The sequence below is a fragment of the Triturus cristatus genome, chromosome 7 (genome assembly GCF_964204655.1).
Source record: "Triturus cristatus chromosome 7, aTriCri1.1, whole genome shotgun sequence".
NCBI classification, from domain to species: domain Eukaryota; kingdom Metazoa; phylum Chordata; class Amphibia; order Caudata; family Salamandridae; genus Triturus; species Triturus cristatus.
In genome coordinates, this window is record NC_140590.1 from 1,431,794,780 (window position 1) to 1,431,807,931 (window position 13,152).

At 42.3% G+C, this 13,152-nt stretch overlaps 1 protein-coding gene across 9 annotated transcripts in view; it reads left to right on the forward strand.

Moving 5' to 3' along the window:
• The window catches only part of SPATA2 (spermatogenesis associated 2), a 100,065-nt gene extending 88,257 nt beyond the window's left edge, over nt 1–11,808 (forward strand). For all 9 annotated transcript variants that reach the window (XM_085619157.1, XM_085619161.1, XM_085619158.1 and 6 more), the window contains one exon: nt 9,868–11,808. In XM_085619157.1, the coding sequence (XP_085475283.1) occupies nt 9,868–11,121 (1,254 nt within the window). In that variant the 3' untranslated portion in view covers nt 11,122–11,808. The remainder of the gene's footprint in view (nt 1–9,867) is intronic.
• Nucleotides 11,809–13,152: the final 1,344 nt, after the last annotated feature.

The window sequence follows — 13,152 nt, forward strand, 5'->3', positions numbered from 1 at the left end:
TCAAGTTAAATTCATCTGAGCGATAGTATTGTTATGGAGACTTGAGGGGCACTGTCAAAGGGTGGTAGTGAGGGAATCAGTGGCGGAAGGAGTCATTGGGGGTGCACCTACAGACATTGTCGCACATGGCTCCACCAGCGCTAATGCCGGCCCTGCCCTTGAGGCCAGGCCGCCTCACCCATTGGTCCCTCCGTTGGCCTTATTTCAGCAGTAGTAGCTGTAACTCGCCATGGGTCGGCAATGCAGGATTTGCAAGAACACCAAACGCTTCATGCACAAGCAGTTTTAACATGTGCTGCCTGCTTTGGGGCCACTGGAATTATGCAGCAATGGAGGGAAAAAATCATACCGCAATGTTGACTAAATTATGCAGCAAAAAAGGCTGCAGCGTAATGCAGTATATTTTCTGATACTTTATTATTTTTATAGATGGTAACTGTCCCTGGAAAAATGTTGCCTTATTAGCACCAGTGTAAAATACAAATCCAGCATTGACAACCTTTGCAAACGGCAATCCACTTCGCAGAAACACTAGTCACATTTTTTAGTAACATTTCATCCGTTTGAGCTACAAACAATTTTTTTGTTAAAATCGTCAAATTATGCAGCAGATGATGCATTATGCGGTAAATATTGCAGAACCAGAATTATATAGAAAACATTTGCAAACTAGGATATTTTGCCATTCATGCTTGAACTGTTCTTGTTGAACAAGCATTGAAAATGCAATAGGTCTCGCCTTTGATTAAGATAAAGCCATTTGCTTTGCTAATGTATAGCAAAGCAAATGGCTTTTACTTAATGAAAGGCGAGACCTATTGCAGTTCTAATGCTTGTTCTACTCGCTGCTGTATCTGATTGACTAGTATAGTAGTTTGTGGGACATAGATTGCGTTCTGGCGCCACCTAGCTGCTAGCTTGTTTACAGTCAGATACGTATTGTTTCCTACCTAATGTGTGACCCTTCCTTGTCAGCTGCTGTTAGTAAGTTAGCGTTTGAAAGGGTTTTGGCTGAGGGGCACAGTGCCGTGAACACAGGCATAGTATGCGATATCTACATTTTGCCTTGCTCCTCCAACTCAAAAAGCTTCTAGTTTATGCGCAACTACTATATATGCTTAAATGGAATACAAACCTCTTATCCGCCCTCAGAGTTTTCAGAGTACTTCTCCTCATGGATGTTATCACACACCTGCGATTGGCGTTCGGTACATTAGTACAGCAAATCGTTTTTTTTTTTTTTGGTTTTTTTTTGGTTTTGTGGGATTTTTTTTGTCCCGATGTTGCATGTACTTTACTGTTCGAACAGTTGCATGCTTTAGTTGTGCCTGGGTTTTTTGTTTGAGGAGCGAGCTAGAGAAATGGGAGGAAACCTGAATGTTGTAGTGGGAGCTGTGGCTAGTGGGGACTGGTGTGATCGTGGGGGTCTGCTTTTGTTACACTAGCGGGACACATCACAACCTTGCACAACTGCTATGTGTTAAAGTCTAGACTGCATTGCAGGTCTTAGATCAGACTGGTGCCTTCTGTGGACACATCGGGTGGGGGAGGGTGGGCGGTCTACAGAAGCATGCAAATCTTTGGCCCCGCCTTTGGTAAGTAACATGAACTCGCGCATATTGCCATCAAAAGATTCCACTTCGTGAGGGTGCTTCTGCCGGCGCTATTGTATTTTCAGTCAGCATTCAAGCATGCTGGGACTTTTACCCCCACAACAAAAAGGTAACATTAAATCTAGACCCATTATCTTTACAGCTGCTATCAGGGTTTCCAAAGTCCGCGTTTGACTCGCTGCTCCAGTATAGGATTTTTCTTGGCATTCTGGGACTCGAGATCCCGGGATGCAGAGGTCTAACCCACATCGATGCCAAATTCGGCCTTCAGACTGTCGACCTGAGAGGGGCTGCCAGAATACTGCAGATCTATAGATAGACGGTCTGTGGTGCAAAATCTCAGCGCATATTGGGCTAATGGCGTGGAGTTTTATCTTTACTTCTCAACCCGGACGCGCACCGTCTCAAGTCGGGGGGAGTCCGGAAAACAGCTGTATGTGTTAACCTTCCTTCAAAAATAAAACACTGACCAGCAAAGGAGTACAGCTAGAGACTTAGCATGTCGGCCAAGGTGGCAGCAGTTGTGAAGTCGCAGTAGGAAAGAGCAGCAACTCACTACTCCGAGACACCTGTTTTCCACTGAAAAATGCTGGTACTCAGAGGTACAGATTCTTTGCACCTACCCAATTGCCTCAAGTGATCTCTGGGACCCCTTCACAAAGGCAGAAGCTGTGTGTGTGTGGGGGAGGTCTAGGTATGGAGTTGATGGATAAAGCATCCCTTGCATTTTGCCCTCAGGAGCAGTCGTGTTATGTTGCCTCCCGTGACTTGCGCATGTGTAGTTACCGGTACTGACTGCCCAGTATTACACATTGTGGGTGCGTTAATTGTCGCCTGTTTCCATGTCTCGAACACGTGTAACAGAACCCCTCTTGTACTGCTCCGCTCTCATGTTCGCCAGTAGCACCGGTGGGGCGTTTTGACAGGACTGTTACTGCCGCCCCACACCCCCACCCTTCTGCCTGCTGTGGGTGGTAAGTTGCTGTCAGGCATCTCACAATTATCGTCCTCGCGCAGTTGACCTTGGCAGCGGGCCCTTGGATGTTTAGCCTCGTCCTAAACACCGTATTAGTGTTAAGTGCGGTGTGGAGGGGCTGAAGAACATGTCTCTAGGTGCAGCTCGGCTTATTCTGCTGCTGTTGACTTCTTTTTTTATTTTTTATTCAGTGAGCCTTTGTGGATGCCTCAGACGTGTAAATGGCAGCGCGCTCTCCGAAGTAGCCTTACACATGGCCCTAGTATCGGTAATCCCCTGTTCCACCGGATATTGCAATGTATTGGAAGCAACTGACTTTTGGGATATGGACATTTCCCCCCCCCCCCGCGTGTTATGTCACAGGTCTGAATACTTGGGCGCGCTTGCGCACTTTTCAGTGCCGTGGTAACAATAATTGATGGGTAGATATTGGTAAACAGTGTCCATAAGTGAATTGATAGATTGGGTTTTGATTCCCATGCGATTTTTAGTTCTACTCTAACCTGCGTGCTGAAAAGGCAGCAATTAGCTGATCCCAAGCCCGTAGTGAGCGCAGACAAGATACACACAGAAAGGTTGGGGGGAGAGAAACGCTGCTTTTATGCTAGGAAGGGGGGCGAGGGCTTCCAATGTGAACCAGGAGGGGGAAGCAACAGAGCATGAAAGCAGCAGACTTTGAGCGCGCTGAAGAAAGAAAAGGCAGCAATCAGCTGAGCAGTAGCACGGCTCGAGGACAGCTAAAACAAAAGTAAAATACACCAAAGCAACAACAAAAAAATTAAATAATTTAAAAAAAATACAAAACCTTGTCGTGGAAGGGCTCCTTCCTCCGCAAAACAGCCTGTCTTGATCACGCTGCCTGCACGCGCCAGTACGATCTCTAATAGGTTGACAAGGTCCACCAATCACAAAGCTTATTTGGTGGTTGCCAACCAATAAGAGAGCCAACTAGCACGTGCAGACAGCGTGAACAGTAGACTAAGATAGGAAAACATGTGCGACGGGTGGAAAGCAGGCGAGCCTGTCCAAGTGGGCCGTCTGAAAAAGCCAAAGGGAGGCAACATGGAAAGCTCTTTTCCAATGGCTGGCCACCATTTAGCATAAACGGTGACGTCAGCCAATGGAAAAGAGGGGCGGGGCTTAAAACCTTTTACTGAAGCTACTCAAAAACATTAAATCTCGCCGAGCGAGCTGCGCATGTGCGCAGCCACGCTTGCCGAGACCTAAAAAGGGAGAAGTGCTGATGACAGAAGCTGCATGGCTCAGAGACAAATGGTTTGTACTTCCTCTTTGAAGCTTATGTCACCTGGACAGAGACGTTTTAAGGCATGGGCAAAGTGGGCTCTGGCCCCCTGAGAGAGCCAGCTCTGTTCTGCAAGGCTTGCCCTGACGTCCTTGAATAATTCATCGACAGATTGTTTTAAATACTGTTTTTCTTTGATTTAGTTTTGATGTGAGTGGTGCATGAAAGTCTATTACAAATATTTTGCAGCTAAATGTTTGTTTCATGCAACATCCATAAATAAAGTTTCATTTAGATCAAAATAGGACTTGATATATGAGAAGTGGGCAGGTGTCACAAAGATTTGCAGTAATGTAAGTGAGCTGCTGCTGTGCTACAATATTGAAAACACTCGCCACTATCCATGAACATTAGATGTAACCACTTTAGAATTGGACGAGTGTGCCTGTGCACTGTCAGTGACCTGGCCTAAGAGGGCATGAAAAAGCTGAAACTGGACCTCAAATTTAAAACTGTTCTGAACAGGGGCCCCTAAAAACTATCTGCCCGGGCCCCAAAATCGCACAAGTGCAGGTGGGGCCACCACTGGCAAACAGCATATGTTAAGCACTGGTGCCATTGTCATCAGGGCAGGAGTCGGGCGCAGGAACTTTACTCAGTTTATGTTTAAAACTCTCACTTTTAATAAATGCAGTTTACAAAATGTGATGTATTAAAGTGAAACGCTTCTGTGTGTTTTTTTGAATTTTGAAGACACCTTTTCAAATTCTAACCTGGTATTTCGTGCATGATTTCCCCCCACCTAAAAAACAATAGTTTGAAATAGCGTGATGCTGCTGACCTGGTGTGATTAAAGGCAGATTAAACCAGTCACAGGGCCTCCAAATGATCAGTGAATGCCAACATTTATTATTGCCTGCAGCTAGTTCCTTCCTTCTCTTGGGTCCCCCCTGCAAGAAACGAGATGAGACATTCTCTGAATCGACGGCTCATATGCTTCATAACGCTTTCAGAGTGAAACCATGCCCCACTAAACACGTCTGTGTACTACAAATTTATCAGAAGCGAGGCACCCCTCCTTCAGCCGGCTCCTCTCCTGATGCGCATTAATCTGTTGCCTCCCACTACCTCATTGTGCCCTTCGGCCCGTGCTCCCCCACCAATTAAATGAATGGCATTTCGTTAACTCCTCCCAGGGCCACAGTGGGTGCGCCCCAAAAGCAACCACCTCCATGGCATTGGAATTCAACACTCCTCCTAAAATTGTCACTGCTGTAGCTTGTGACCTGGAAGCTAATGCTGCGTTTGTAGGCTTGCTGCATTTCTTCTCTTAATAGAGCGCAGCTGCGGGGCGATTGTGCGCCTTTGTTAATATTTTCATGTTAATGGCAGCGCCCTTCATGGACTGCAATTAACATAAAAACTTAAAAAAGGCACACTATCACCCCGCAGCCCAGCTCTGTTAGGAGAAGAAATGCAGCAAGTCTACAAACACAGCGTGTGCTTTTAAGTTGTTCTTGTTTGGTGCTGCATTTCGTTTGTTTTCTAGAGTGTGGCTGCGGGCAGATTGTGTGCTTTTGTTTAAAGCTTTAATTTTAATCGCAGCTTGTGACGCGCTCTGCAATTAACACAAATATTTAAACAAAAGCAAACAATGAGCCCCACAGCCGCACTCTAGAGAACACAAGAAATTTAGCAAGAGAAAGCACTTGCTAAATGCAAGTTCGAAATGCCCGTTTTTCGCGCTGCAGCGGCGGCGTGAATGCTCTTGGGGATGTGTGTGTGCCACACACACAGCAGTGCACTCTCTGGGGCACGGAGGTGCGTGGGGGTGCAGGCACGCGCCTTCGAGGGAACACTGGTTATTACTTGAAGGGGGTAAGTACCCATCTCCAGTAATAATCACAATCGTTGTCGGTCACTAAATTAACCTGAGCTCAACCCCCTGGTCGTTGCGGCATAAAGTAGTCAGGGTTTACTTGGATTTAATTGGCAAAAGCATTTATGCAGTATTAAAACAGTAATGCTGCTGCAATGCAAAATATTAAAAATCCCAAAATGATTTAGATAAATGATGTTAAATGTAATAAACCAAATGGCAGATCTATAAGGGGAACTGGAGATGTGAATTTCTATAGTTCTAAGTAGAAATGGCGCCAAGAAGCACATGCTGCCAATGATGGTCAATGGTTCAGTTTGACACTGATCACAGTGGATCGTGGGTTGGATTCACTAACCAGAACTGTCCTGGTCAGAGTTACCTGCTGACTTTTTAGTCCATTAAGCCACAATGCACCACAGGAGCTAAAGTGTGTCAGGACCCAAGGGAGACGCGTAGGGGGAAACAAGAGGGTCTAGTTGGGGTCCAGCTGCCACTGGGCAGTTGCAGGAAAAGGCCTCTTGTAACTTGCTGGGTCCTGTATCTTTTAACTGGTCAGCATTATGACCCTTGGAGCCACACTTTGTCCTGGGTACAGGAGAGAGAGCAGGTACAGTCCTAGGCTCTTCTTAGGTCTCAGACACCAGGTTCAGTCATCTTTTGATCTTCCTACGGTCCAGAGTGTACTAAAATGGGTGCCTGGAAATGCCACATTTATGCCTGGCACAAGCTAGTTAGTGGAAATGACTCCTGAGGATGCTCTAAACAATGAGTAAATTTTCCTGGGCTAACCCTACCCTCTTTGGCCATTTTTCAAGATGGTCGAAGTCTTCGACCACACTAAACTTGGACTCTGAGGGCTAGGGGTGTCTGTGGGGAGTGTACAGTGGTAATCCTAGTGTTATCCCACATCTAACACCACAGTCCAGTTTAATGCATCCTATTAAACCTTAAAACTTGGGGCCTGATTACGAGTTTGGCAGTCATGGAGCCGTCCGGCATGCCATCGCCCTGTTTCAGAACTGCCAAACTAGACCACCGGCTGCCAGCCATATTACGAGTAATCGCGTGGTCTGGCGGACAATCTTTTTGTGTTCCCACGGTAATGCTATTAAAAAGCACCGCAATGGGAACGCCAAATCCCGTTTCTGAACGGCATGTACTATAAAGTCCATGACTTGCAGGAAAGGGGGTGCCTGCATACAAGAGGACTCAACATGTGCCTCCTCCACATGCACACCATGGCCCTGAGTTCACATGGGGCCCTGTAAGGCCCCCTTTGTTTCCTCTCTACCACAGTTTTCAGTGCGGGCTCACTGCCGTGAAAATCGTGGCAGAGGAAACTCGTAATATGCTTGGCGGGGCTGCAGCGGCCCGCCAAGCATATTGCGGCCTCAAGACTGCTGCAACACCTCCAGGAATCTCTGATCCCTGGCGGTTGCGGCTGTCCATTGAGGGTCCTAGTGTCTAACGTGTAATAGGGGTGTCGGACCGCGGATGCGACAGTGCCCGCAGAGAAGTCTAGTAGGACAAAGCTGACACATTGCTTTGCCATGGTTTCTTTTCTTTGAAGTGCGCCCCAAAAGTAATCTGAAAAGCCACTTCTCCTATGGAACAGCAAAGCCCGCTAAAATTAAAAATAGCTTTGAGGGCATTTTAATTGTAATGATCTATTTAATAAACGTTTTCATGTCCTGTTTTTAATTACTAATTTTAATTAACTAGGTTTATCAACCCCTCCATCCTGCCCTACAGCCCACTAATGGGTGACATAAATATTTAAAAGGAAGGGTTATGCCTTTCAAAAGGGGATTATTTTGACAGGATGAATTTGCTGTTAAAACCTGCACAACCAGGTAACTGGTAGGCCTGGTGACAAGCTGTATTTTGTCACTGTAGTGGATGGCACAAGGAATCCTGCAGTCCACTGGTGATTTTTTTTTTTTTTTTTTTAATTTACTGGCCTGGATCACACTTTGGCACCATATACCAGTGACATATAGGTAAGTTAAATATGCCAATCCATGGTATACCAATTTCATCATGCACAAACACTTTACCTCTCGTAAGCACGAGTAAAGTGCACAGATTTCTATTGCCAGCAAACATTAGGTTAATCAAAAAGGCAAAAACAATTCTGGGGTGACCCCGCATAAAGGTCACATTTCCAGCAAGGTTCATTATATACAGTTCCATCTCTTGCTCCTCCTCTTTCTGTAACATTATTCTAACTCCTCTTTTGCTTCACATTTTATTCTCTTCTTCCATTATACCATTTTCTTTCATCCTCCTTGTCCTGCTCTCCTGTTTCTCCTTTTTTCCCAGTATTCCTCCTCTCCTCTCTTCGCGTCTCTATCTTTTCTTCCTTTCACATAACTAAAACTACACTGGAATTTAATTCTTGTGATTTTCAAGGCCGTGTAATCCAGTGGGTTGGTGATGACTGGCTTCCGTAAACTTGCACTTGTTCTTTCTCAGACCTAGGTGGCTTGGAACATTTCTGTGGATCCACCAGAAAGATGACTTAGCCACTTCAACTGAATTGGCTTTTTTAATTGTCAGTAAAGCCTCATGAGCAGATCACATCTTGATCATTCAAGTAATTGCTGTTGAGAGAAGACATCTGGAGGGACAAAAACACACAAGTGACTGAACTTATTAGTTGTTAGTCAAATTGTATGCTAAATAACCTTTTCCTAAATTACTAAAAACAGTGGCCTCTTCTTATAGTAACAAAACAGCCCAGGATTCTGTGAAACGGAGCTGCTGAGCTGTGAACAAATCAGTAGTCTGCCCTCTGAGCCCATAGCTACTTAGTAGTGTACCTAATGCATTCGGTCAGTTCTTGCTTTTTAGCCGACAACCTATGCTTCTCTTTAAACACCTGTCAAAGAATCCGGTGTGCCTTTTGCTTCCAAGCTTTGGCTGATATGATATTGAACCTGCAAACTATGTTTGTAATGATTGTAACTTCCCAAGTGCAAACTTCAGTTCAAGTCCTATTTGCTCAGTGTACATACTCATGAAAAGTGCTTCCGCTTTGCAGTTAGTTTTGATTTAAAAAATGCTTTTTTCAAGGACCATAGAAGGTAAAATCATTACAAGGTAGTCAGTTACAGCGTAGGTTCCAATAAGAAGTAGCACAGATAACAATAGCAAAATTGAATATTATACTTGGATTATCAATATAAAGTTGCAAAGCATTTTTATGGGTTTTATGTAGAAGAAGAGAAAAGAAGGGGGGTCCCTTAGAAAAGAACCATTTATGGAGATTTATCAATCAACCAGTAACCATACACACAGATGCATACAAACAGTTTTTATTTATGCATAATCTTCATCTTCCCAATTTACTTGAAAGTGTGTGTGTGTGTGTGTGTGTGTGTGTGTGTGTGTATATGTATATATATTCAAATATCCTGTTCTCCAAGGCCACCACAAAAAGTCCCTCATATGCATAGATTGGACAGGAGATGAATGAGTTCTATCGAGCCTATGAGTATGATTTTCAATTCGAAGTTATTTATGAGACAGTAGCAATAGGGAGATCCACAGACTTTCCTGCCATGGTAACATTTCCAGATGTTAGAGGATCCTCCTAGAAAATTGGAAACTTCATCAAGTGGTAATTGAGCATATAGCCACAATGTTATCACAAACCTGTAACCGAAAGGAATAAACTTTGAGACGTTCAAAAAAACTTGTGTAAAGCATTTACTATTTGCAGAAAGTTTCATTTTATGACGAGAAAAAGGGGTTAAATTGAACCTATTCTAAAAGAAAACTAGTGTTTGAGTAATGCTAGCTGAACATGAAGTGGATTTTGGACTACATTTTTTGCGCAGGTCAAATTGGAAGGATTAACAGAAGTATTTTTCACGTTGTAGTTCAACTTTGGTTTTATATCTGTGGTTATCTGAAGAAAATAAAGATTTATACATTTCAGTCTTCTTCCATTCAACAAAAAAAGTCTGCGAATTTAAAGGAAGGGTCAGTTATTGGAGAAGATGTTAAGGATAGAAAGGGTCAAGCTTGTGTAATGGGAACAGTTACTGTTATATATTGCAAATTGTGTAAACAGTTGAACTGTTTTGAATATTTTGCTGAAAACCTTGCTTATCTTAATAGTTTTTGTGATGTTTTTCTTCTATTTCAGACATATACTGGACCATTTGTTTATACTGTAAAGTCCAAATTACCTGAAGAGCACATAAAACAGATCTTAAGTTATATGGGATACGACCACGAACTGGGAATTGGATACAAGCTGAAGGACCAGGTGGACACAACCCAAGTGAAAAGGATTTCTTTTGAACTTTTTTTGGCAAGGGTGGAATGTGAGCTGTTACTTGAAATTCATGCACAAGTCAAAGATAAAGGATATTCAGAGACTGATGTTATTACCGAGCGAAAAAAGAGCAATGAAGATGTTCGAGGATGCAGTGATGAAATGAAACGAAGAGCAGAAGGAACTTTAAACACATCAATGGCAAGAATGATACTTCAGAAGTCTGCTAGTGAAAGGGCATCCAAAGACTACATCAAACCAAAAGTGACCAAGCCATCAAAATCGGTTGATACGTACGACAGCTACTTGGAAAGAAGAAACAAACCTCCCCTTATGACATCCTTAAGTCTTCGCAAAGAGCCAATTGTTACAACCTTAGATGACATAAAAGATGAAATAATTCGTCCCTCACCTTCTCTTCTTACAATGTCAAGCTCTCCACATGGGTGTTCCGATGATTTTTTGCACATATCGCCTAATCCGAATGGAGTGTTGCGAACAAATGCCACCACTTATAGTTCTTACTACTCTGCGCAAGAGGATCTGGATTTATATACTGATCCAGACTCTCGAAGTGTGGTAACTTTGAAAAAACCCGAATCTGTAAAACCAGACGTCTGGCTGATAAAAAATGATACCACACAAAACTATCCGAAGCGTACACATTTAGCCAAAGAGACCACTTCTGCACAGTGCCAAAATTGTGGTGCATCTTGCAGCACCACAGCTTGCCAAAATTGCGACAATATGATTATTTATAGACCAGATCATCCCATTGTAAAACAGAGTGGATTCTCGGTGAAGGCACCTCTTCAAAACGATACAGTTTCCCCTGCTTCTGCATTACGTGAAAAACCCTTATATTGCTCACAAACTTCAACTCAAGAAAAGGCTTCGCAGAACAGCACAAAACTGAAGCCAGGAAGCTCAGTACGTTGTAGCTTTTGTAACAGACCTGGCGCTTCAAATACATGCATGATCTGTTCAAAAGTCTCTTGCGATGAATGTGTTAGTTTTTACTATCGTGACTACTGTTGCAGAAAAAGTGAACACCATAAATTTACTCCCAACAATCAGTTAAATTACAAATCTACCCAGATGTCCCACCTCGTTTTTCGATAGACTTTATATTTTATGCAGGAAAAGGGCTATGGTACAAAATCTTTGAACTTTTTGTCTTTGATAGAAATATTACACCGAACTCTGAACTAGATGTTCTGAATGGTTTGGAAATGGATAAACTTTGTCATTCCTGTTTTTGTTCTGTCACAGTAGATGTTGGATATCATACAGGTAATGCTACTTATTTTGGTCCTGTTGGATCATGACTATATCAGATGTCGCCCTTCAGACCTTTGGCGCCTTTTTGACTTCAGCTTTTTAAATTAAGATTAGTATATAAATTGAAAAGTACATCATAATATAACTAACTTTTTTGACTACAGTGATTTTTGTTGAGATATATATAGTAAAATCTATAAATCTATTTTCTAATTGCATGGTGTTGAGGGATATAGACTTAAGACTACAGATCATCATTATTCTCTGTGTAAATGCTAAATCAGATACTTGCAAACATCTCCATTCTGTAATTGTGTACACTCGCAATAGTCTTCTTGTATAGTACTAAAAATGTGAAAATGTATACAATGCATTTGAATCATGCAGTCTTTGGCTAAAAATCGTTCCACACAATTATCTTATTTAAATCTTATGTTTCATTTGTAGTGCACCCAATTCTGTGTGCTGTAAATATGAAATTTCACATAGTACCAATTATTTTCAATAAATATGCTCATTATACTGTTGTACTTAAGGTTTGTAATTGTTGTAGTTGTGCAAAACTCCATGAAATAGTGTATGTTCTTTCAGGGCTCAGCTTGCACACGGTATATGGTGTTTGTGAATGGTCGAAGAACCTGTTACTGAATATTGCCTCAAGACAACTTTACACTGTAAACATGGACACTAAGCTATGTCTCTCTTAGTAGTGCCAAATGAATACACTCCTTTCCAAAGCATGTGTCTGTATGTTGGGCAGTATGCTGGCCGCCAAATAGAATTCAGAGGTGCCTCGCAATACTAGGACTGTTCGACAGAGGACACATATGGTGTTTTTATTTATATACATATATTTGTTAAAGACTTTCTAGTTTTTATTTCGAAAATATTGTAATCTTGTTTTCAATCAGAAATTTAATATTTTGAACATGTGTTCTAGGGTAGGCATATATGCAAAACGAATTGCAGGGAAGCAGATCTACTTTTTTGCTTTCAACATTGGTCGAATGTTCCCCAGAACGCTCAGTAGCTTGCTGCCCGTTCTGTTTTTCTCGTTTTTTCAATCACTCTAAATTGGATTCTCAACTGTTGTAGTACATCACCAACATTTCCATTTTAGACGGTTGAGAAAATCCGGTTTCATCTGATTTCTAAAAATATCTATTTTGACTACTTGCTGTGATGCACATTATATAATATAGATTGCCTCGAAATGGGTCGAAGTAGAGTGAATTAAGGGGGTGAGAGCGAAGTCGGGTCATGTTTCTTTTCCAAGTATTTAATCACTTCTCAGTCAACCTGTCAAGTGCCTTTTTGTTTCTTTCAGCCTAGAGTAAGGAGTGATGTTTATTTCAGTCCAGAGTAGGGAAGGGACATCTTCATGAAAGCTCTGATTGCCAAACTAAATTTACACGTTTTAAAGGGTGAGACCTGGATCTAAACTGAAGATGGGTGACCTATTAGTACTTGTTAAACCTGTCTGTCTTTGAACATATTGAGCCATGAACGGGAACGAGGACAGGCTATTTTTACTATGATATGATGTAGGATTTTCATCCTATTTGCCTTGGCAGTGTATGCTGCATGATAGTGGAGTATCATGGCTTGAGGTGTTAGCATTTGTAATGTTTGTGACCTGCAAAGGACCCAAATAAATTGTTATTTTAAGAAGAAAAAAAAGCCACAGAAAAGGTTAGCAGCAAAGGTGGATGTAGCCCTTAAACAGTGTTCACTTCTTTCTTAATTTTTTTAAGAGACTGACAAATTTCTAACAGTAACAGGAAACGTTCTGGCTCTGTTACTGGCAAATTTCATACACAACTTTACCCCATTAGGGAATATTGAGGAAGATATTACATAATAAGTTAATGA